At 40.6% G+C, this 25,257-nt stretch overlaps 3 protein-coding genes across 9 annotated transcripts in view; 2 read left to right on the top strand and 1 right to left on the bottom strand.

The window, feature by feature from the left end:
- The first annotated feature begins 7,269 nt into the window (after positions 1-7,269).
- LOC139693350 (deoxycytidylate deaminase-like) lies at positions 7,270-8,623 on the top strand. Of its 2 annotated transcripts, none has more exons than XM_071591478.1 (4): positions 7,270-7,562; positions 7,666-7,901; positions 7,973-8,186; positions 8,352-8,623. In XM_071591478.1, the coding sequence occupies exons 2-4, from the start codon at positions 7,670-7,672 to the stop codon at positions 8,437-8,439; spliced, it is 534 nt and encodes a 177-aa protein (XP_071447579.1). In that variant the 5' UTR covers positions 7,270-7,562; positions 7,666-7,669; the 3' UTR covers positions 8,440-8,623. The 2 variants fall into 2 exon arrangements, with proteins under 2 accessions (XP_071447579.1, XP_071447578.1); XM_071591477.1 differs by having other exon boundaries at positions 7,271-7,587.
- A 6,186-nt stretch (positions 8,624-14,809) lies between these two features.
- On the bottom strand, positions 14,810-21,769 carry LOC139693336 (TNF receptor-associated factor 6-like). Of its 6 annotated transcripts, none has more exons than XM_071591458.1 (7): positions 21,643-21,769; positions 21,507-21,547; positions 21,390-21,430; positions 21,109-21,223; positions 20,331-20,525; positions 15,897-16,227; positions 14,810-15,318 (listed from the first exon to the last, which is right to left on the bottom strand). In XM_071591458.1, exons 2-7 carry the CDS (start codon positions 21,543-21,545, stop codon positions 15,044-15,046), a joined length of 996 nt encoding a protein of 331 aa, XP_071447559.1. In that variant the 5' UTR covers positions 21,546-21,547; positions 21,643-21,769; the 3' UTR covers positions 14,810-15,043. The 6 variants fall into 6 exon arrangements, with proteins under 6 accessions (XP_071447559.1, XP_071447558.1, XP_071447557.1 ...); XM_071591456.1 differs by having other exon boundaries at positions 14,811-15,318; positions 21,294-21,430; XM_071591457.1 differs by having other exon boundaries at positions 21,507-21,769.
- Positions 21,770-23,045: 1,276 nt separating this feature from the next.
- Positions 23,046-25,257, top strand: part of LOC139693349 (polyglutamylase complex subunit TTLL1-like) — a 29,900-nt gene continuing 27,688 nt past the window's right edge. Inside the window, exons 1-2 of the mRNA XM_071591476.1 lie at positions 23,046-23,152; positions 23,228-23,293. Of these exons, the coding sequence (XP_071447577.1) occupies positions 23,046-23,152; positions 23,228-23,293 (173 nt within the window). The remainder of the gene's footprint in view (positions 23,153-23,227; positions 23,294-25,257) is intronic.

The following is a 25,257-nucleotide window of genomic DNA, read 5'->3' as shown; positions in this document are numbered from 1 at the left end:
GGGCTAGGATATATATATATATATATATATATATATATATATATATGTGTGTGTGTGTGTGTATATATAGTTTTTTATATACTCGAGGCGCCCCAGTCTGGTCTCATCTTTTATCATTCTTGTGAGCTTTGACAATTGGCTGATTTATATGGGCTTCCACATTAATATCCATTTGATATCCAAACGCTATTTAAGTAAGATTTTAGGAAATAAATTCCTCAGCATCTAAACCAGTGTAGGTTGACACTTAAAATTGGCTCGCACGAAGGGAGAGTCAGTCTCGATCCCCGTGGTTCAGTCAAGGGTGGAGGGATTGCCATTGGTGGAACTGGCCATGGCCAATGCACACAGTACGGTCTGGTCAGGATTCAGGCGAACGATACATCCATCTTTGTCGGTCGCAAGTTGTTGCAAAGCGGACCCCGCGACAGGGCCACAGGTGAGTTAGGCTTGACCCGCAAGTGTTCTTAACGCGAAAAAATTAAAACGATGGTTTGAAAATGATGATTGATACCCACTGAGAACAGAATTCAAAGGATCTCATACAATGACGGCGATGAGGCATTTTCCAAATTTCAAGTCGATTTCACTCTAAATAATGTTAAAAATAATTGTATTGCTTGAAGTAATAATACAAAGTTGGCTTTTCCAAAAAAATGTATCAAATCATTTTTAACATTTCGCAATTTCGCGGGCGCTGCTAAAGAGGGCTCTGGAGGAGGAGGAGGAGGGAGGGAGAGGTGGAGAACGCGTGTGCGAAGGGCGGTGGAGGGGTCGACGAGACCGCAATAGTCGACCTGAAGCCGAGAAAATGGGCGATCTTTAAGGATAACCATTCCACGAAATAATTAACGGAGAAGCGATGGTCCAATATGGAATTCAACCGATTTTCCGAGCGTCCCTCGCCAACTAAGGAGTTGCTCTGCACGTACGACGAGCCTCCATAGCGCTATCCGTCGCGACAAGGCAACGTCATTTTACAGTCGAACAAAATGTGTGTGTGTGTGTGGGGGGGCACGTCCACTTTAAATATCGACCCTCAATTTTCAAAATTGAAAGAGGGCATCGATTTACGATATTTTACTTCCCGCCGATCGGCGCGGTTACTTGCGACGCAACAATGAACGGCGCACGAGAATTGATGGCTGACTCGTCCCGCTGGTGAGTGCGCATTTATTTACATGACGATTTCCCTTCGGATTCAAAAATATGGCATAGGGAATAACACTGATCCGACCAAGTCTTCCGGCCAAATTCCCTTTTCATTGATTCTACGAATTAGTCCATAAAAACTGTTCCTCCCGTATTTTTCTAAACTTTTATGTGCCTACTTTCAAGTATGTTGTCCACTCCCACGGCCTTATTTGATGCCAATCCCTTTGATACCATATTAATCTAGCCATCGAGGAAACCTGGACCTATCAAGCCTATCATCATTTACGTAATATTCTCTTTCTATGTCTAAGCTTGCTGGCATGACGCCCCTATCATATACGTAGGCCGTCTTTATGTATATTCCTTCCATCTCTCTCTCCTCTGATTCAACTAATATTTCTCCCGGCTTATCTTCGATTGTTATCGCAGTTTTTTCCTTCTTACTTCAAGACGCAGTTTAACTTTCCTGCATCGCGCATCCATTCAACTCTGTAATTTTTCCATGCGCTCGACTAAGTCTTCCGCCACGCTTGTCTTCTTCTAATTATTTTGCGTCTCAGTTTATTATTTAACTCTTTATACTTCCGTCTACTTAACTCCGTGTTTTTTTCCTTTCATATTCTTCTCTCGTCTATCTTTCCTGTCATTTCTGTAATCGATGATTTCTTTGTCCAATTTCCACTTACTATGTACATATATAGTTTCTTTTACGGCTTTAGATCCTTTTTTTGATTGATGCGACGCTCAAGAACTTCTTAGAAAATCCAACAAATGGCGCTCGTAGTATTTTAATAGGTTCTGTGCGATTTCCTGTAAAATAATTGACAAATACCATTATGTGGTTGTGCGTGATCACTGAATCAAAGTTCGTGAAATATCAGAGGCCACAATAATTTCACAAAGTATTGCGTTTTCTATTTTGCACGAAAAATTGGGTGTGAAAAAAATCTCGGTAGGCTGGGTGCCGCGTCTGCCCCCAGTGAAGTATAAACGCAATCGTGTGTGGTCCATTCGGTGGATGGTCAATGTGCTTTTCCGTCGTAATCCTGACGAGTTTCTACGAACGAAACATAGTTACACCACTACACTCCAGTGACAAAGTAACAGAGGAAACAGGCTATCTAAAGGCGATCCCGCTCCGAAGGAGGTGAAGTCGGTGAAATCGGCCGACGATAAGGTATTGGCCGACGTTATTTTGGGATGCACTTGCATCGATGGCTTGAAAAAAGGACAAACAATAAACGGAGAGTATTACGCGTCGTTATTGCACTTGTTGAGCGAAGAAATCAAGAAAAAACGTCAAATTGGCAAAAATGAAATTTTCCCCCATTAAGGCAATTCATGGGTGCACACCCACGCAGTTTCGATGGTCACAATCATGGAATTTAAGCTCGAATTATTACCATATCCGCCGTATTCGATCCCCAGTTACTTCTTTTACTTCAAACCTTGAAAAAAGGCTCGGCGGAAAAAAAATTACACCGAATGATGAGGTCATCGCTAACACAGACCCTTATGTTTAGGAACTTACAAAACCATACTTTTTAGATGGTTTAAAAAAGTTAGAGAAACAAGGGCTATTTATTATTAAAGGTGTAGTATCCCCGAGATATATTTCGGAAGTTCTTTAAAGGAAATATTAAAAATCTATTGCTTACTATTTGCTAAAAACATTGATTTCATCTAAATGTTTCATAAAGGTATTTATTTTCTGTCTGATAAGGAAAAAAATATTAAATTTCAAGTACTTTTCCGGCGAATCGGTTGGCGTGTTAAAGGTCGAGGCAATGTGTAGCCGTACAACCCCTCCAACCTCTTTTCTGGCTCCGCTACATACACGGCATTTTTATTCCTCTGGACTCTATATCCCTCAACAATTTCTTATCAACCTTAAAATCTTTTCATTAGTTAAATTCACTTCATACATTTCAGACTCCACCATCACCTTTCTTGATACAAACATCTCACTTCACAACAACAAGTTCCCCACTTCAGTACACATCGAAGCCACTAATCATCAGCAATGCCTACACCACACAAGTAGTCATCCTCAACACACGAAACGCTCGATTCCTAACTCTCTCTCTCTCTCTATCCACGTACACCGGATTTACAACACCACAGCCACTCTCAACAAATACCTTGACAATCTACATCTTGCACTCCACAAACGCAGTTGCCCAGAAAAGTTACTACAAAATAAATCCACCGCTCCACCCGACCACACACACCACACAATAACAAGCCCACATCTGACGCAGGACTCAACCTTTGCACCACCTATTTCCCAGAATCCCGACGACTGAAAACCTTTCCTGAAGAAGTTTCCTATCGTGTAGATTGTGACACTACCTCATCTCTACTGGCTCAATGTCCATCTCTTGCATTCAGATAACCTACTAATCTCAGAAACATTCTGAGATCCACCAACCCTTTGCGTCCCCCTCTCGACAAATGCCCTCATTTTTCCCCTAATTTCCACCACCACCGATGTAAACTATATCTGCTTATCAGATCTGCACCCCTCTCCCCTCATTGCCCCCTCTTCTCGTTCCCGCGCTATATGCCTCTCGAAAAACGTTATCCATCTTTGGTCATACAAACAATGCTCTTCATTTTACATAGGCGAATGCATGCTGCTGGCCCCGAGCACCCTCGACCGAAACCGATTCCCGACTGCCCACTCTAGAGCAGTTTCTTGCAAGGGCTCTTGCGTAGCCCTTACACTGCGCCTTTCCAGCCTCCAAGGCTACTAAGGCGGGAAGAATTCTTCTGCGTTGTCAGTCGTTTGATTTATTCCCGCTCAGAGCAGCCTTGGCTTCTTCTTTGCCGGAAGGGTGTCTTGCTCGTCTTGGGATGCTATGGGGCGCTTGTAGCGGTAGCGGTAAGTTCTTCCTCGTCCGCGGGTTCGGGGAGCTGGAAGGGGCGTTCCTCTTCCTCCTCTTCAGGTGGGTCTTCGACGATGAGGTCCCGGTCCGGGATGGTCCGCCACCGCCAGGCATCTGACTCCTCCTCCGTGTTGTCCGGGTCGTCAACACCCTAGCCTCCGTGGTCACTCTGGTGGATTTCTTGACTGCTGTTTTCAGAGGAGGTATCCCACGCGGTGGGGTCTTCGGGCTCGCCGATGGCCACCCACCGGAGTAACTGTTCTTCACCTGAGGAGATGGATGCCTCAGGGACGTGGAGTGCCGCGGTATCCCCGTCCTCGCCCCCGTTGACGAGGAGGGTTGCTCCGAAAGGGCTGGTAGTGTTGCTGTGGTGGTGGTGGTGGAGGAGGCGGTTGAATCAGAGTGAACCCAGGTGGTAGATGAAGTAGGTTCACTGGTGATTCGGTTGCCATCCGGAGGGCGTCCGTCCATCCGATCATGGCGACTGCTAGTAGTATCCTTGCCCTATTATATAACGTTTTTCTTTGGATTATTTACAACGTTTCCCAGCTCGCAGTCATAGTTAATATTAAAGTTATCTCATGTAGGTCCCTGGCTTTCAATCGGTGACTGCTTGTATTGTCGGCCAGTGACGTGAAGAGCTGTAGTACCTCCAGGCGGGTCCATGCCAACGTTGGAAGTAGATGATAATAGGGCGGTGAATGATGGTAACAGCGTGGCTCCTGCCACGCCATGGTTATGTATTACATCGGTGGGTCGGGCTATTTGCTCTGCCATTCTTGTCATTTGTGCGTGTGGCTCTTCTTGTCCGGATGCCATTGTAGATTCTGAAGAGTCCAGTATTTCGTGTTGCTAAAGGGTCAGCTGCTCTTGGGTGACGAACAGGTCTTCACTGACCGGATCACCTTGGGATCGCGTGTGCATTTGCTGTCGCTGACCCCGGGCACCCTCGATCGAAACCGATTCCCACGCCTCTCAAATTACCAATTGTCTCTCAAAAAACATCATTTATCTTCTGTCATGCACACAATGCACTTTATTTTACATAGGCGAATGCATTGCCCCTTGTCCATTCGAATAAACAACCACCGGCACTCCTGTAATTCTGCCTCACTCTCTTCTCTTCCTATCCCTTCACACGCAAATTCCCGCAACCTTTCATGCAACCAGTGTTTCTCCCTTACCATCCCAGAATCTCAATCCCGAGTCAGCCACCAATATAGAGGGGAGAACTCGCGAATCCGCATATATACTAGCTTTCCGATCTTTTAAAATTCCCACCCTTAACTGCCATCTTTAATTCACTTTCCAGCATATGCTGCGCCTCCCCCCCCAGTCTCAGTATTCCCCGTCCAAGACCTAGGTCAAAGAATAGGGGCACTTGGTTGCATAAACCCTCCGCAGATTTCAGGGTAAATTACGTTTCCTAGATAGCTTAAATGGTTAGAGCATCGGTCCGCGAAGTCGAAAGATCCGGTGTTCCAGTCCCGGTCAAGGAAATATTTTTACACTTGTGATCCGCCTTCCCCAATTCTCCTTTTTTCGTCTTTTATACGCATGTGTTCCTATCCCTTTTCCTGGATGGCAGAAACTAGAGCATCTTGAAAAATGTACGTATCTTGGAAGTGTTTTAGACCAACACGATCAAAGTAGTTTGGACGTAAGGAGAAGAATTGCGCTAGGTAAAGAGGCTTTCACAAGAAGGGAGTTGACGACATGGACATTGAGTAAGGGTATTAGGAAAAGACTCGTAAAAATTTTTATATGGTGCGTAGCTATGGCGCGGCGCTTAGGTACGGCGCGGAAACGTGGTCATTGAAGCAGGAGAATAGACTTAGACTGGAGGCTTTTGAAATGTGGGTGTGGAGAAGAATGGAGAAGTTGAAATGGACAGAGAAGAAAACAAATGAGGAAGTACTTAGTAGAGTGAGAGAGGGGAGGAAAGGGGATTGTTGAGATAAATGGAAAGCAGGCATGAGAGGTGGATTTAGAGCGTTTTTGGTTGTAATAGGGTGTTGAAGACTTCGAATGTACTGGGCCTTTTCTAGAGCTGAATTTTGTTTGTGTCTTGTTAAAGGAAGCTAAGAAATTGTCGCTAGACCTTTTGGTAGTTTGTATCCATCAAAAACCTACCTTCACCGGTATATTAGGGATAGTAATAATAATCGTTGAGTATTAATTTGCTGGGATTGAGATGGTGCGGGGGCTAACGCACTGGCTTCCCACTCAGAGGGCCCGGGTTCAAATCCCGGCGGTGTTGAATATTTTTCAGAGGTATCTCGATCCCTACTTGAGGGGCTTTGTGGAGGGCACTTTGAGTGAGTACGGCGTCCGTCGGATGAGACGTTAAACTGCGGACCCCTTGGCGCCTTTCGCCAAGAGTAGGCTAATGCCGACGCCGGGTTTCCCTCCACCCTTTCCTCTCCATCCCCTATGGTGCAAATGACCTCAGCTGTCGGTCGCCTCCCCTAAATACTACTACTACTACGAGTATTAATTTGCATTAAATTAATCGTTTTATGCATACATACACGCACACATTTTATGTACTCGTATGTAGGTTAACTTTATAACATCTGAGAACAGCCAGCTTTATTCGCCAAAATTCTTCTAGGAATAATGAGATGGTACGAAACGGACTAAAGGGAAGCCGACTGGAAGCGTATAAAGGAAAGGGGGATTTGGCCATTAAGAGTAAAATGGACCCTCCCCGTTCTGTTCAGTCAACATTACGAAGGGCAAAAGAAGAGGGATGTAAATCATCCTTCCCTCAATAGTTAGTTACATATTAAATCTCTTGGTTCACACCCGTCTTAAAAACCCAATGCAAAAGAAAAACTGTTTGTTCCTTAAGATAGAAGAGGAACTGAATTCTGTCTGGAGATGATTTAATTTTTATATAGAATTCAAAATATGGCGAAAAGTTAAAACTCAACTACCAAATGTATTGATTTTTGAACGACCTAATTCACAAAAAAACAATCGTGGCCGTTTTTCTATCTATTATACAAAAATTAATTTTTTATGTATTTGATAGAAAATTTTTGCCATGGGTTTACGTGATCTGTAAATTTATTTCTCGATCGATGTGACTTTATCTAAAAAAGGATTCAATTGTGCGATTTATCCACAGTATTTTAACAGCTAGCGCCGTACGCGTCGGCAATTGGAAGCTAATGTCCAAAATGCTCGGTATCGTAGAGTTCTCGGCAGCGTCCTAGCTTCACCGATAAAAAGCATACAAATGACGTTTTCCGATAGTCAGCGGTCACCACAGCGCAAAGTTTGACAATCGTGGCTAGAAATTTGGTTTGTTTTCGGAGGAGGACGTAGAGTTCCAGGAGACCGTTTAGGCGTTATATATCTATATATAAGATTTCCCGATTGACTTTTAATTTCCAGGTTTAGTTGTAGATTTATGCACTGTAACGGTTAGGGGGAGAATCATAGTGTTTTGTCTAACACAACATTACAAATTGACGGACATTGTAATCAGTCGGAGCAAAGCAATGGACATAAGTGAGGCAAACACTGGCAGCGTAAAGTATGACAATATATGCGATCGACATTGAGAATGAGCGGGTAATGCAATAGATAAAATACTATCCAACCATGATTTCAGGGATATGAATAAGAAACGAGAGGACTATATAAATTGGAGCGATTACTTTATGTCAATGGCTTTCCTTGCCGCAAAGAGAAGTAAAGATCCTGTCACACAAGTGGGAGCATGTGTGGTTAATGATGAAAACAAAGTCGTCGGCTTGGGATACAATGGAATGCCGACTGGCTGTAGCGATGACGAGTTCCCGTGGTCTAAGGGTTCCCGGCAGGATCTTGATAATAAATATTTATACGGTGAGAGTTAAATGTTTTTAATTAATGCAGAAATTAAAAATGAGCGCTGAATTGAATTTTATTTATTTCAGTTTGCCATGCCGAAATGAACGCCATCCTAAACAAGAACACAAAAGACGTGAAAGGCTGTACGATGTATGTAGCTCTGTTTCCCTGCAATGAGTGCGCGAAGATAATAACGCAGTCGGGGATCAAAGAGGTAGTTTATATGTCGGATAAATATGCACACAAGGTGGAAACTATCGCTTCGAAAAGAATGTTTGACGCCGCTGGCATCAAGTATCGGTGAGCACGTTTGGCAACAATGAATGTATGACTTCTTAAATCTCATAAAAACCTTTTGATGCCACTTCGGACACAATCTTTAGTCATATATTGATTATTAAAGGATACGATGTGTTCTCTTCTCGGGTATGAATTTTGTATAGTAATGATTCTTTCCTTCCGCAGGCAGCACATTCCGGAGAGTAAGCAAATAGTGATAGACTTCTCAGAAATCAACTGGAATCAGCAGCCATCAACTCCTTTAAAGAAATGAGAACTAATTCCTATTTTCTCTCCCACAACCAGCAAATGAGAAAATTTGGCAAGGCTCAATTCAAGTTGATTTCACGCTTAAAGTTGCCACCTCTTATATGTCCTAATATAAATATTGAACTAAAATTTTTAATTTTGTATACAGCCTAATTTTGGTATTAATATGAATATAATAGTATCTTTAATTATTTTTTATTATTTGCGAACAAGTGAGTTTTCAAGATGATAATTAAGAGCACCTAGTGTACCAAATAGTATCATCCCTATTGCATTCTTTCCCCTGTTTCAAGCAAATTTTATCTCAATTTCCAACAATGACTAAATTAACATTTTACCAATGTAAAGATAGTTTTTCATGTGAGGAGGCCCTTATGTCACTTGTGCAATATAATTGAAGATAGAAGGAATCACTGTTAAAATTGCGTTCATGTGGCAATGGTTAAATGGAAAACGTTTAAATTTCACATACTTCTCCCGTCCCAACTGTAGTTTCAGCATATTGTAATTTTCAATGGGGGCATACAAGTCTCGAGTATTCCAGTGAATTACAATGAGGAGAGAAGGGGGAAGAATGCCTGGCGCACAGGGTACAGCTCACCTTAAAAATGACATACTGGCAGAGCCATGAGCAGTATAGAGAAACTGAAAATTAACTAGTGCATTTCATTCACTAACTGTGATATAACTTACTTGCACTATTTGTTTAGGATATTTTTTAATGGCCTGGGGCATTAATTGTCAGTTGCTCTGTATTTTTTACTTCTATGTTCCAAAATGATTTTTGGGAATACTATTAATCACTAGGCAATTTAAGCATACAAGATGCTGCAATTCTAATAATGTATTCCTGAAATAATTTTGATGTCGCATCCCCCTGCATTGGCTTTGAGCATTTTTTTTTCTTGACTGAAAACATCATCCGAGGCTGAATGCAGAGTATTTTTGGCAGTTTCAATGAGAATAAAGTCTTAGTCTTGCCATTCTGGTTATAATCCTCTCGGAATCATTGTTCACTCCGAGCTTCTTTTATTAATGAAACACAGTAACCATTTCCTTTCAAGACCTTTCCAAACTTAAAAATGGTCAATGGCGCTCTCAGGAGGGCACGTATACAAGAGTGAAAAAAGAAACTTATTCTTCAATTAGCTGTTTGCAGTACTGGAAGCAAAACATTGAGCCATGGAAAAGCATAGCACATGATGGGAAATGCTGGAATGATTTTGATGAGAGACTGTGCCAAGTAAATTAGTTCAATAGTTGATGGAAGTCACTTCTTATCAGGAGACCATATACTCTGTGAAATTCACGGACATTCGGTACGGGAGGGCAATATCTTTCTGCTTGGGCACGCTACAATATCCAAGATGATCTGATCCACAAAAGATAGGTACCAGGTGCATTCAATAGATCTTGGCCCCCACTTAATTACTGAACACCCACAAGATGAACATACTCCTAGTTTTTAATTATATGTGTATATATAAAAGGAAAGTTTAATAATGAGATTTTTATTAATGGGCTTCTGCCCTTATTTCCTGAATGAAAAATACATAGTTGCCAATACAAATATGATATATATTGAAAACAGTATACATGAGCTGTTGCTCATTCCCCATGTATATTGAACATATACATTTATTTATAAACACATTCATATAATAGTAAATACCTACAAACAACTGCCAGGTGTCAAACTACAAATTCAATTGATGGCAAGTTTTTTAAATAAAACCCAAATTATGATAGACAATCAAAATTAAAGAATATTAAGCAAGATCAAGACGAAAAACGTATTGTCTTAAAAATTGCCAAATTAAGTGCAAATGATAATATTAACTAATTTGTGACAGGTGAATGCTGATTGGCAATGGGTTCTTACTATTAGGTTTTTACAGAGCAGCTTTGCAGGCCCATTTATAGGAGGATGGTGACATGTAATGTACATCGAAGTTACTTGCCAGTTCATTATATTGTCTCATCATTCTATTAATGGTACCAAAACAGGAATAAATTCTTCTACAAAACTTAAATTTGAATAACTTACTTTTTCTCGGGCTAACTTTTGGCGCATTAAAACATAATGACTAAAGGAGATCAGGGCAGTGCAGAAGATTACTACAAAGCTCACGTAAGAAATTTATGCCAATGACCTCTCTCTCACATAGTAAAGTAGTTATACTCATTAATTGCATAGCATCATCATGCATGGTACATCATAAGATATGTTACAAAGTTTTCTGAATACTAGTTTCAAGAATGTGTTGATTCCTCCCTGTAGAGTGGTGATGGTTTTTATAGGAAGGACTCCATAACAATTCATTTAATGTGTATGGTTTTTATAGGAAGGACTCCATAACAATTCATTTAATGTGTACGTCAAAGGACAGTGAAGAGACAAACCTTACACCTAGATTGCACACCATATCAAAACGCAAGATATAAATTCCTTGACTAGAGAGTAATTATGGTACTGTAGTACTTTTTAGGAGAGAAGAACTGTGAGGAGGTAAAAAGTGAAAATACAAGGAAACAATAAAAGATAAGGCAGGAAAATGGAAGCAATACTTTGAAGAATTATATAGTAAGTATATTAGGCCAGCAAACAAAAACAAAGATAATATAACATAGATGAAAATACACGTACCTTAGGTCCAGAAATATTTCATGACAAGATGGTGGTTTTAAGGGAATGGCAGGCAAACAAAGCTCAGTAGGTAGATAAGATACCCTTAGGAACTACTGAAGTATTTAGGAAAATTTGGGTGGAATGTTTTTTTTTTAAGGACTAATTAGTAGTCTTTATGAGAAAGGACTGTGGCCAGAAAATTTCATCATATCAGTAGTTCCTACCCCAAAAAAGAAGATGGCAGTTGTAAAAGAGGACTATAGAACAAAATTTGATCATACCCAAAACCTTAAGCAACACTCAGCATCTTCAATAAGAGCACAGATATAAGGGCAAATGATTACTTGGAGTGGGCTCAGAAAGGGACGAGGCACGTGTGGTGCCATTGCAGATGACTAATCCAGAGGAATATAGAATACAATCAGAACGATTTTGCATGTTTTTTAGAATTCAAAAAGGTGTTTGACAGTGTGTTTGTGTGTGTGTATATATATACCCACACTAGTATATATATATACAGAGACCCACACATGTATATGTATATATATATATATATACATACATATATATATATATATACAGGTATATATATATATATACCTGTATATATATAAATATATATATATATATATATACACACACACACACCCATTTATTTACACACATTCAAGGGTAATTTAAAGGTCTCCGAATAGAATAGAAATAAATGACTTACCTCAGGGAAACTTTCTTACTTTTTAATGTAGTCTCTCAGCACACCAATGCACTTGGTCCAGCGATATTCCAATTTCTTGGTCTCATCTCAAAAATTAGATTCATTAAGGCCTGCAAAATACCTGGAGCCGTTAGTTCTTTGTTTGAAGAGAATCTGCAACCCCCTGGGAAATTTTTGAACTAGGGGAAGAGGTGGAAATCTGATGGTGCCAAATCAGGCGAATATGGTGAGCATGAGCATGCATTATCTTGATGAATGATGGCTTTCTTCCTAGCCGAACCTGGCCTTTTTTCATGTATCTTTCACTGTAGTTGGTCAAGGAGGTTAGTGTAGTATTGCCCAGTAATTGTTTGACCAGCGTGAATATAACATATCAGCAGGATCCCTTTCGCATTCCAGAAAACTGAAGCCATCACCTTTCTGGACAAACATATTGCCTTTGCTTTCTTTGTTGGTGGTGAATGAACAGGTTTCCACTGCTTTGACTAATGTTTTGTCTCTTGAGGTATAGTAGTGGACCCAAGTTACATCTACAGTCACTAACCAGCACGGAAAATCTTGGTTGCTCACGAAACGGGTTGAACATTGTCCAGGAATGTTCATTCTGGTGTGTTTGTCATCCTGCATCAGAGGTCACGACAGCCAGCCAGCAGATAATTTTCTCATTTCCAATTCCGCTTTTAAAACGTGATATGCCCATTCAGATGACATCCCCACAACTTCAACGAATCCTTGCACTTTCATTCGTGTATCCTCCACGACCATTTTATGCCATTTTTTAATAATTTCTGGGGTAGAGGCACCTTATGGCCGACCACTACACAGATCATCATCTAAGCTGTCCCGACCAAACTTTAACTTGTTCATCCACTTGGGCAACAGTTCAATATGAAGGAGCAGAGTGTTCTGAAAGTCAGCATGAATTTCCTTTGCTTTCATGCCTTTCTTTAGAAAGTATTTAATCACAGTTCGAAAATCTCAACATTTCCATCACCACACAGGAGCAACAACAGAGAGGCGTTCACACCATAGATCTCTTCCCAGAGTACTAACATGTTCCATGTTTACACAAGCACTGACATCGGGTTTTGATTCCAAGAACCTTTCAAACTACTCTTGTAGAATATGACCTAGCGTTCAGACAAAGTTTTATTACATATATTAGAAAAGCACATTCTTTATTTTTCTGGATAGTCGCCATACAAATTGAGGCATTTACTATTGCGATACACAAGCTTAACAAATTCTGTCTCCGAATAAATCTGCCACTCTACATTCCAGCCACTTGTTTACACCAGCATGCAATTATGCCTCACTGTCAAAGCACTGTGTTGCAAGTCACAACTAGCAAGAGATCCATACTCGTAGCCCTGCCATTATATCACTTTTTTGTTGATTTTCACCATCAGTTCATCCATCACAAGTGTAGGCCGACCTTTGCAGTCATCAAATGGCATTGGTGCAGCCATTTTCAAACCGAATGCACCACTGCCTTCATCAGCAGAATGACGTCCTCGAGAAGAGCGATGTGTGTGGTGGGTGGGGTGAGGGGAGGTGAGGTAAGGGGCCAATAGGAATTGGACAAGGGGGTGGGAGGGGATATATAGGTGGCTATTAGATGCATTCAGTGGGCCGAGTTAAGCCCGGTAGATTTGAATGACTGGAGCACCCAGATATGCGCCATCTCAGGGGTTCTCACCTTTATGATACTTGCAGATTTGGGAAGTGTTTCAATCACCGAAACAGAAAAGCAATCATTGGAAGATTGGTCGTGGGAAGCAGTGTGAGTAGGGATTTGATGATTAAGTAAGATTGGGGATTTGGTGGAGTAGTGGGGTGGTTATTCATGTGGAGGGAAAGGGTGCTGGTTCATTCACTCGTGTAGAAGGTAGGGCAGAAGTTACAGGAGAGGCAGTATATAACGTTTTCTGAGGCGTTAGTGGCGTTGGGTTGGGAATCGGTAGTAAGGGAGGGTCTTAGAAGATGGCAGCATTTGCAGCGTAGGCGGTTGCATGGTGCAGACAGGGGCGGGGAAGAGACAGGGGGTCCAGCAGGTGGTCTTGTCGATTTGAAGATGTCTCGCAAGTTTAATGGGCATTTAAACAAAACAGAGGGACTATGTGGGAATGAAAGTGATCTGGACTAACTGCTATGAAGAATTGGGAAGAGTTCACGGATTACATATATTTCTTTATTTATAGAGTGAAGAAAAGATTAGATAAGGGTGTCAAAAAATGGCCTCACAAACAGCCATGATGAGGAGTAGAACAGCAGGTCCAGTATCTGACCGATGAAATCGTTCAACATGTTGACCAGGAACTGCAATCTGATTGATGATTACTGCTTGGGCTAATAAATTTTCTTTGACTGGATGCACCACTATTTAAGAAATTTGCAACAGAATATATTGGATATCAGGAATTGTGTGCAAGGTGGGTATTGAAAATGCTTATCAACCAACCAACAGCAAGAGCAAAGAATATTGAAGGGACAAACATTTTTAGACTGCACCCTGCTTTCCCAGCCTTGCACCTCGCGACTATTCTTCTTGGACTGGATACGGTGGCTTGGTGGAGAACTAATGTCGACTAGATCAATTGCCAGGCAGCAAAATTTTACACTGAGGGATTACAAATCTGGAGCTGCATTATGAAATGTGCTGAGGTAAAAGGCAATTATACAGAAAAGTATTGTAGGTTTGTAAAAAACTAAAAACATCAATAAAAATTTTTTCTGATGTGTTTTCTAATGACGAAATCGCCTTTACTCTTAAAATGTATTCTTTGTATCTCAGAACCCAATCACGAATGAAGTATGATTGGCAATTCACTTCCCCAGTGCAAATGGATGTACTTCCACTTTAACTAAAAAGTACCTAAATATCAACAGAAATATCAAGAAAAATAGGAAAATGTTTAATTAATCTGTTTCTAAAATAAAATGACAAAGAATAAATTAAATTTTTTTCTATTTACAACATATTTTTAATTTTCTAACTATCCTAATAAGTCTAATATCACTACTGTCATCGTAGTATTTACCTACATCTAAGAAGGCCTTATCAAATGTAACCCTTATTAAAATACAATCTGACTTGGTATTGAAAAAAGCATTTATTACAAAATAATAAAATATATAATATGTATACAATATTGTTAATTTGTTAAATGCTCACAATTCCCTAAATATGCAGGTAAAAAATTTCCCAGCCATGTCAGTGTGGCTGATTCAAATGAGGTGTGCGTGAATGAAAGCTTTAAGGCCTCAGCCTCTCACTTGACTGGAATCCCGGTCACTCTGCTCCACACACACTTTAACAACAAGCATGTCATTGACAAGGAAGCCACCCGGCTCAAGATCAGCCAGTGCCACAAACTCCATGTAGCCAAAGCCCCTGGGATTGATGGTTGAGCGCTGTCCATCGGGTGGGGGGCGAGAGAAGGCCCTGGGCGTACCCTCCCCTCCCACACTCACCGTCTCGCGAAGGTTCTCACCCCTTGGGAAGTCCCTCTGGTTGACCATCTCCAGGGTGATCCGGCCTTCAGGAGGGGAGAGAAGAAAAACACATGAGCCAGGATCATCACTCAAAACCCACAATTTCACAGATGGCACAAACTAATGTGTTATATGCAGTACTCAATGTGCGATTTTGGGGGCAAAAATAACAGATCAGCATCGGGCCTTAGGCATCATATATAGCACGGGTAGGTTTGATCTGGTGTCCACGAAAGTGAAAACTAAAATTAGAGACAAAGAGTTCCCACAGCCTAGGATAAATTACAGCAAGTTACAAGCTTCAGCATTGGAGGAAGTATCATGGACGCCAAAGTAAGACACCAAAGCCAGAGTATTTTTCATCATTTTTTTGATTTTTACTGAAATACAAAGAATGATAGTCAATAATGCCCAACGAACCAAGTTATGGACGATTGCACACATAAACCATTAATTGATTTTTGGTTTTCACCGATGGGTCTCTAAAATGTGTGCGTCACTTTTGCAGGGCAGTTTGGAGTGGTGTGTCCAGTTTTGGGGAATAAATCATAGGCTTGGTACTACACCTCAGAGAAATGGAATACTTATTTGAGAGGAAACCGAGAAATAGGGAGGCACTCACCGGTGAATGGCCAATGGAGAATGTCATCAAAATCTCCCCGCACCACGTGCACCACCAGGGAGAGGTGCCCTGGGTTCCTGGGTGACAAGTTGAGACGTACACAGAACCTGTAGCCAAAAGTGGGCTGCGTGTAGAACCGTGGACTGTATAGCATTTGCGGCGTTGATTGAGCTGGTCGACTGAGTGCTCCCTGCATCAACTCCAGCTGTGCTGAAAAGTCCTTTATTCTCCACGCAAAAAGCCCATGGCAACAGCGCAACACCAACTTCTCCTCCTGCGCGGCCCATGCCGTGCCCGCCCCCTTTGGCTCCTGCAGCTCTGCCACTTTCCTCTGCAAATCAGACCCACCCCAATCACACACATTAGGACACCAGACAACAGAGGACCAATGTTCAGCATTGCTAAACGAATCCAGACAGGTATTGCCGACCAAACCACACCATATGTGAATTACATTAAATGCCTCTTTTCTCTGGAAATTTCAATTATATATCCAGTACATCCAAAATCTACAACATTGAAATAGTGGAACGTTTTGTGCGTTCTGATGACCCCAGGAGCTGTGCTGGCAGGATCAATGATAATTGCTCCTGGTAGGGTCACCGATGCCAGATAGGTCAAAGGTTACGTGCCAGACAAAAGGTAGTCCACACAGTGCCTGTTCCTCTGTGAGGCGACAGCAAAGGCATCTCACCACAGTGGAGCTGCACCCAGAATGGTATCAGTTAGGCAATATTACGGTTAGGCACGGATTAAAAAAGTGTGATCAATTCGCACAGTTTCCCGGGAGCAGATATGGACCCTGACCAAAATTTAGTTGTTATGAAATGTAGTGTCCATTTCAAAAAGATGGGGTAGGTGTGGCTGATTAGGAAATGGAATATAGAAGCATTAAATGGATTGAAAAGGAAGGAGTATCAGTTGGCTGTAGAAAAAATCATGGGAGCTGGGAGATCAAGTACTAAAGAAGAAAAATGGGTAAGTATCAAGGAAGGGTTGTCTAAAGCCACAAAAGGCACTATTGGAACCATTACCACAAAGAGGACTAGGAAACCATGGATCACGGATGAGATGATTACAAAGATGGATGAGAGGAGGAAATGGAAGACACACGGAGTTAGCAAAATGAAGTACAAAGAGTTAAACAATAAATTGAGGCGGGAGACAAATAAAGCAAAAGAAGCATGGAGGAAGACGCAGTGTGAGGATATGGAAAATCTGCAGAGAAAGGGTGAAATCGGTGCGCTGTACAGCAAGGTTAAATCCCTATCAGGAAGTAAGAAGGGAAGATCTGTGCTAACAGTCAAGAGTTAGGTTGGGTAAGATAATAGTTGACACAGAAAAGATCCAAGAGAGATGGAAGGAATATATAAAGGAACTAATAGTAAGGTAAAAAAACTCAGGCCAACAAGGTTAGAAAGAGGTAATGACGTAGAGGAAGATAGCTTAGGTCCAGGCATACTCGACGATAGATGGAAAGGGCATGAAGGGAGATGTAACTAAATAAGGCCGTGGGGGTGGATAACATTCCCGCGGAACTTTTAAAATGCTTAGGAAAATGTGGGAGGAGGAGGCTATATGGGCTGATCCGTAGTATTTATGAGGAGGGAATCTGGCAGGAAGACTTTGTGAGATCAGTTTTAGTTCCTATTCCGAAAAAGGTAAAGGCTACATCATGTGAGGACTATAGGACAATAAGTTTGATATCCCCCCACGCAGCTTAAGTTGTTCTTAGGATCATAAACAAAAGGATAGAGAGTAGGGCAAATGATTACTTAGGGGATGATCAGTTTGAGTTTAAGAAGGGGAGAGGTACGCGTGATGCCATTGCAGTAATGAGATTATTAATCGAGAGGAATATAGAATACAACCAGGAGGTATTTGCCTGTTTCGTAGCTTTCGAAAAAGCATTTGATAGAGTGAATTGGGAAAAACTAATGAGTATATTGCAGAAAATAGGAATAGATTGGAGTGAAGGGAGGCTAATCCGCAACCTGTACATGTTATCAGACTGCACAGGTGCGAGTGGGGAACGGGGAGTCAGGATGGGCAGTGTTAGGAAGAGGTGTAAGGCAGGGTTGCCCATTATCACCGTTGCTGTTCACCTGTATGCAGAGGAAATGGTCAAAGAGGCATGGGAAGAACTGGAGGTAGGAATGAAAGTGGGCGGGGAATTGGTAAAATCAGTTAGGTTCGCTGATGACCAAGCTTTAGTTTGTCAGTCAGCCAAGGGGCTGCAAGCATTGCTGAGTGAATTGGAAATTCAGATTTAACTGGCTCAAAAAGGGGCAGCAATCTGTGGACGACGACGAGCATTCCCGAAGATCACTAATGTCAACTCATGACCCCCAAATTGAGGAAGTGAATGATCTTGTTCATGCAAATCGATGTTTGACTGTCAACAAACTTGCAGAAGAGTGTAGCACCTTGATTGGCTCATGCTATGAAATCCTGTGCGAAAAATTGAGGATATATCCAGTTGTCGCCAAATTCATACCTTGTCTGATGACAGCAGACCAGAAAATAGATCGAGTTCAAGTCTGTCAGGCACTGTTTGATTGAGCTGAAGAGGATGAAACCTTCTTGTCCAGAATCACAACAGGTCACATAACAGTCATGGGCTTGTGGATATGAAGTTTAAACAAAAAAGCACTCTTCACAATGGTGATTGGTGAAACATCCCCCCACTCTAAACAGTCTTGACACTTCGCTTGAATGTCAAGGTAATTTTGACTATTTTGTTCAATGCAAAGGGGCTTGAGCATCACAAATACCTACCTCAAGGCCAGACAGTCAACACGTAGCACTCCCTGGGGGTTATTAAACACATAAGAGAAAAATCAGGCATAAACAGCCCCAACTTTGGAGGAGCAGCGGGTAATTTTTTCACCACAATGGCTCATTCATCTCCAGAACTTACTTTTAGTTGTTAGCCAAAAGCTAGACCATTGTGCTCCCCATCCACCTTGATCACCAGACCCAGTCCCATGTGACTTTTTAAGTTCCCTTGACTAAAAACCCAACTCAAATGAACAAATTTTTAAACCATTTCAGAGATAGAGAAAATTTTGATGGAGGAGCTTATGAGCATTCTGGAAGAAGCATTCCAGGACTATTTCCGAAAGTGGAAACACTGCTGGGATAAATGTATACGTGGGGGAGGAAATTAATTTGAAGGGGACCCCACCAATAATTTGTAATTGATGTATCTTTTGTGCTAAATTGATTTTGAGAACTTTTTGAACAGACCTCGTTAAACTGAATGCCATAAACTAATTTCTTAAGGCCTCTGGAATGCACATTTTAGTGAAATTTCCAGTTGAAAATTTATATAATGCCTGTGATTAAATCATAACATTCCCTAAAATAAATTTAATTGACTTAATGAAAATGCATTCCAACAATGATAACACCATGGAATGGAGTGGATGAATTACCATAATTTGGATGTGCAGAAAATTATTGGCATATGCTCAAAATGACACTGGGTAATTTTAGTATTCATTGTACAGTGGAACCTTGCTTAACGAGCACCTCACCTAATGAATGATTCTCATAATGAGCAAAAATATTGTCCCTGAAAATGATTTGCTTAGAGAGCAACTTTTTGCATATTGCGCTACAAGGAGAGGAAAATTGCCAGAGATTGTACGCCTGCAATTTCAGTTTAACACTCGTTTCGCTAGCATCTTAGTGCTGTTACTGACCACACATTTCTCCAAATGTTCAGACATTATTTGAGATTTTTTGTCCTAAGTTTAATAATATATTGTGCATCATTTTCGAACTGGCCTGGAAGAAAAAAACATAAAATGGCAGCCATAAGAGAATTAAAATTTCATTCGAAGTGAAAAGTGGAACATTAAGAAGTGAGAATGAGTCACGAGCATGGCTGATCTATCACGCACAGTGAATATTTCTACATCAGAGATTTGCACCATCCTCAAGAAAAAGGACAAAATTAAGTAGATAGATACTGCAAATTGGGTGGCAAGAATATCTGAGCAATGGTTATACATACAAAATGATGTTGAAAGGTCGCTTCTCGTAGCGACAAACAAAAAGCAAGAGCAACACAGCAATATTAGCAAGAATATCATTTGCGAGGAGAAAAAGTAATTTTTGCCAACCACAGTTCATTACTGTTATTTTCCATTATGCTCAACTGCCAATAATAACATCAGAGTATTAAAATTAGGAAACCTGCTGGCTTAGGAATTCTGGTGCTGCCACTCATTCTGGAGGTCAATTTTAGGGATTTCCAGATTCCACCATTTCGTTTGATCCTTTACTTTGCTTACTTATCATTCTAGATACCATGCTGATAGAGCGCTATTTCTTCAACATCAAAACAAGAATTTTGCTATCAATGGCACAGTTCCCTAGGTCTTAACAATATTATAATTTTGGACATAATTTACAAACTGTGCATACCCTTAGGTTTTCCACGACAATGTCCTGCTCATGTGCCCTCTGCTCAAGGAGTATGATCCTCTCATACATGGCTGCCATCAGTGGGTCATGGGGGCGACCACAGCTGCCACCAGAGAGATCCATCTTCTCCTTCTCTCCATCCCCACCACTGCTGCGGCCCTGCATCAGAACAGCAGTGGGGGCCACCACTCCCACCTGCAAATAACAATTGCAAACATGGCAAAGGGATAAACAGCCTCCACTATATTAACATATTGGTCCATATGGACTCAGGGAAATTGGTGCTCCCTAAAATGCCTCTCATCTCCAACTCCAAGGTACTCCACTGCATATGACCAGTGAGACGTTAATTTCACAACTTAAGATAATATTATTTTAGATTTCGCTAACTGTTAAGAAATTTTTTTGAAAATATTTCCACGTCTTTTAAATTTATTAATTTTGCTTAAACTGAATCCAGTCAAGAATAGGTTGCATTAAGCAAATCCGCTTCTGAGTTATTATTACACACACCCTGTGAAAAAATATCAACCTGAAGTATCCGATCGGTATACGTAAATTTGGACGAAACCAAAGGTCATTTCTACACTATTATTCAATTTTCCAAAAAGCAATAAGAATATTAGACCGCTGCACTCAATTTCCCATTGTTATGCGATCGATACTTAGAATTTCCTTGAAATTTTCAGATTTAAAGTCCTTAGAAGCATTAAGGAAGTGCTTTCAGTTGTTATAATAATAATATGGAAATATATTAAAAAATCCAAACATTCCTTACCTTGGCCGTTGAATTCATTTTGGCCTGGACTATCTCTCTTCTAGTAAAGTTGTCGGGGAAAATGTCTTGGTGACTTAAAGGTTTCACATCAATGGGGCATGACGACCCTTTCTGTCTGAAATTGATTGTGTGTTAATGGTCCGATTTCAAAAGTAAAGCAAAGTCGTCACGAATTAAAATCATACTCAAGCCAAAGATTTATGCATCTCAAACAGAAGCGATGACCGCAAGAAGTGAGGACAGCATCTTCCAAATAATTTAAACATATTGGGCACTCGTACCGGGAATCCATTATGATCACATTTTCACATGGTGCTTCGTACTTGAAAACAATGTCAAGTTTTGAATGCGATGTAATCCAGAAAAATGCACTAATAACACTTTTACCAAAAACTTACCACGGACTTCTCTTCACTGCCATAATTATCCTTGGCCATAACTTCCAAGTGAAGTTTGAATCGAACGATAAACGCGCATTATTCATAAACAACAGTTAAATCCGGCACCTCACGACAAATTTTAATTATTACTTACACTATGTCACATTCCACACTAACTTGGAGTTCCTTTCCAAAACATTAAAATTTCTCTTCCATTCTTACAATTGTACATATGTCTTGGCATATACCCTTCTCCAACGAATGCCGCACCTCTTCATCAAATAAGGTTCACCAACCATTGCAATTGGTTTAGTTTCACACAGGAGCACCAACATAACTACAAATTTCTCAAATTTGGAAAAAAATATTTATTAGCAATAAATTACATTAAAGTACAGATTTGAAAGATAAATAATTCCATATTCAAAAATATTTGCCCTTAATTATCGATATTGCGTTCAGCGACAGTAAATTCTTGCATTAAATAAGAATATGCTTTACATTTTGGGCATTGTTCTTTATCCATGAGGAACACGACCTGAAAATAAAATGACAGTTATGAAAACAGATTTATAATGATTAACCGAGGCATGAAATGATAAGACTTCAATTCTTTGCTCGATTTTCGCTTCCGCAACAACACAGCTCGAGAACATTACGAAATTAACTAGAGCATGAATCTCGGCAAGACTATATATGCTGTCGTAAAAACAATGCACTTGAAAACTTTGGTCAGTTCTAAAATAATTGAGGAACACAAGTGGTAAGAAGATCAAATGAGTAAAATTACTTGCGGATGAGCTGGGCATGGACGTCGAGCACGTCCATCGAGGATGTTACCACAAGCCTTGCATAATATTTTGCCTGTCGGGCGATTGCAACAGCATTTGGATTCACCGGTTTCCATAATAAAATATTATCCCCGCTAAATTTTTCAAATCCCTATAAAATAAATCAGTGATGTAGACATACAAGTGCGATTGCTTGTCAAAAGAGTATTGCTGGCGTGTTACATTAACTGAGATCTTTTAACTCATTTTACCCGCACACACACTGTAAAGTGGACTTTCCAATCACAACAAAAATAAACCAGCACTTCATGCATTTAAATCACAAAATAAAAGGGTTACAATATTTGACCACTGTCTCATTGGAGTATTTTATGAAGCACTTTCGACGCACAAAGAATATGGTCGATGAACTGACTTTCAGTTATAAAAGAATGTGTACATGCTACGTCCTAAAAGAGTATTATATATAATTAACTCTGATATATCACAAGACTATTACATATTTCTCACTCAGATCTATCATAAGACTAATATCATTACTCACTCTGATCTCGTCACCGAAAACTGAAAACCAAATTCCACTACAGTAGCATTCAACTAGGTTGTTACAGTACACTGCATTCGCTAAACATGCGAGCGCTGTCATCAAATATTATATCGTCTTTGTTTTCAGTGGGAGAGACGGTAGCTAGCAACGCATAAATAAACAGTTGCCCGGTTACATGAGGTATCGTTCAAAATCATATCTGTCCCAATAACGTAAAAAATGAAAGTTGTTTTTTGTTCCGATTTGGATAAGTCAGTTTTAGTAAGCAATTTTGAAAAACGTGGCTGGCTCCAAGTTGGACCAGAGGAAGACTGGAACTTCTACTGGTAGGCCGTCACATATGCGGTGATACATTGTGTCTCTTTTACAACTTTGTTTTGATTAGAAATTTTGATTCGCAGGGCCGGAACTCAAACATGCCGCAATTTATTCAGCGTTGATAGCGGATACAGAATGCATGATCATCAGTAAGTCCTTCGATATGATCCAAGAATAGTTTTTAAATGATTTGACCAAAACTTTGAAAACTATTGCAAAAATAGATACTCGAGACAATTATCATTAACTTATTTTGGACTACTATTTATTCCATAATTCTTAAGGTGGTGGTTCTCGAAAAACCATATTCGTAAATCGTCTTTTATAAATGTAAATATGGTGAAGTACAAACCAATTCGTAATTATCTTTTCACTTTAATATTGAGATGTATTATTATTATATCATTGTTTTCTGACATGTTATATATGCTTATGTGTTAATTAGTGTGCACCAACATAAAATCCCATGCCATTCGTAGCCTTCCTCTTGGTCCAATTCCCTGTACTTTCATTTCAAACATTTTCCCTGCCATGACGTTCTCTGGTTGGCTATTTATGCATTTGTAGCATGCATTTGGCTCTCATCATCCGCGTCTCCATGCCATATGTCAAAACAGGAATGCAGCAAATCTGGTGAATTAGTGTCTTCACTTCATTTGGATATTTATCTCATATCAGGTCTTTCATCTGTCCATGCAGAACTCCATCAAAATCTATTCTTTCGGTGATCTCTTCATCGATTGCTTCTTTTCTCACTACAAACCCCTGAGATATTTGAGCTATCTTGATCTTTTCAATTTAAGTTGGGACTCTGCAGTCCCTAAGTTAATGGATGATCACTCTCTGGCTCTCCACCCCTTCTCACATCTAGTGTTTCACTCCATTCATAATGAAATATTAAGTTTGATTGTTTATCCTCCTCTTCCCAAGCCAGAATTTGATGCAACACGCCATGGATGCTATCACCCTCCTATTGGTGGCATCTGCTGACAGTATAAATGTTATGTTCTCTCTTCATTGCATATCTTTTACTCTTTAAGTATATCTCGTTGATATGAACAGCAAACTGGAGTGACAACACCTTGCCTCGATCCTGTTGCAATTTTAAAATTCTGTTAATTCAAATCTTTTCTTTTCTTCTCCTTGATCCTCCATTCTCTCTCCTGGGTCACCTTCCACTTCTATGCATCTATGCTTCATACTTTCCTCCTGTCCACTGCATCAAAGGCTTTGCTTATCTTCGGAAACCCTCATGGTAATACTTTTCTAAACTCCTAATATTTCTTCACTGGCCGCCAAAAGCCAAAAATTTAGTGTGCTGTTGATCTGCTTGAAAAAACTACTGCTCTTCTCATCCCATTCTCAACAGTTGGTTGTATCTTTCTATCTATGAGCATCTCACGCAGCTTACCTACCTGTGAGGTTAGTTCTAGAACAATGGCTGTAGTTAGATAGTAATTTCCTGTCTATCTTCTTTTGGGTTGGTACAATCATACATTCTTTCCAATCATCCGGCAATCTTTTATCATCCTATGCCATTATAAAGTGTGTAGTAAGTTCTCTCCAGGTACTCCAGACACTTACATCATTTCTCCCGGTATTTCATCAATTCAAGCTGACTCTCCTCTTTTTGTGAACCTCCATTCATAGTGCATGCCATCCCATGTTAATTCCTTCCCTTCATAGTAGTTTTTGAGGGGAGGCGACCGACAGCTAAGGTCATTTGCGCCATAGGGGATAGACAGGAAAGGATGAAGGGTGGAGAGAAACCCGGCGTCGGCATTAGCCTACTCTTTACGAAAGGCGCCAAGGGGTCCGCAGTTTAACGTCCCATCCGACGGACGGCGTACTCACTCAAAGTGCCCTCCACAAAGCACCTCAAGTAGGGATCGAGATACCTCTGAAAAATATTCAACACCGCCGGGATTTGAACCCGCGCCCTCATGGTGGGAGGCCAGTACGTTAGCCCCCGCACCATCTCGATCCCCTCCTTCCCTTCATTTCCTTTGACTTCTTTGTCCCAACAGTCATCACTCCCTTCCCATATCCTGTATTTCCTACATTTTGAATTTAGTTTCCTCTGTATTAATGTTGCTGTTTCAATCTCTTAGCA

Source organism: Hetaerina americana, unplaced genomic scaffold, assembly GCF_022747635.1.
Source record: "Hetaerina americana unplaced genomic scaffold, ioHetAmer1.1.p SCAF_47, whole genome shotgun sequence".
NCBI lineage: Eukaryota > Metazoa > Arthropoda > Insecta > Odonata > Calopterygidae > Hetaerina > Hetaerina americana.
The sequence above is the reverse complement of the archived record's forward strand: the minus strand, read 5'-3'. Positions and strand labels throughout refer to the sequence as shown.

Bases quoted from the DNA above. Each gene is read 5' to 3' on its own strand.
- LOC139693350 (XM_071591477.1), top strand. From the start codon at position 7,553: ATGGACATAAGTGAGGCAAACACTGGCAGCGTAAA. The intron at 7,588-7,665 runs GTATGACAATAT...CCATGATTTCAG, and splicing joins GCAAACACTGGCAGCGTAAA to GGATATGAATAAGAAACGAG. The intron at 7,902-7,972 runs GTGAGAGTTAAA...TATTTATTTCAG, and splicing joins TGATAATAAATATTTATACG to TTTGCCATGCCGAAATGAAC.
- LOC139693336 (XM_071591456.1), bottom strand. From the start codon at position 21,545: ATGGCCAAGGATAATTATGGCAGTGAAGAGAAGTCCGTG. The intron at 21,224-21,293 runs GTATGATTTTAA...AATCAATTTCAG, and splicing joins TGCATAAATCTTTGGCTTGA to ACAGAAAGGGTCGTCATGCC. The intron at 16,228-20,330 runs GTATGCACAGTT...TCTGATTTGCAG, and splicing joins TTGTCGTGGAAAACCTAAGG to AGGAAAGTGGCAGAGCTGCA.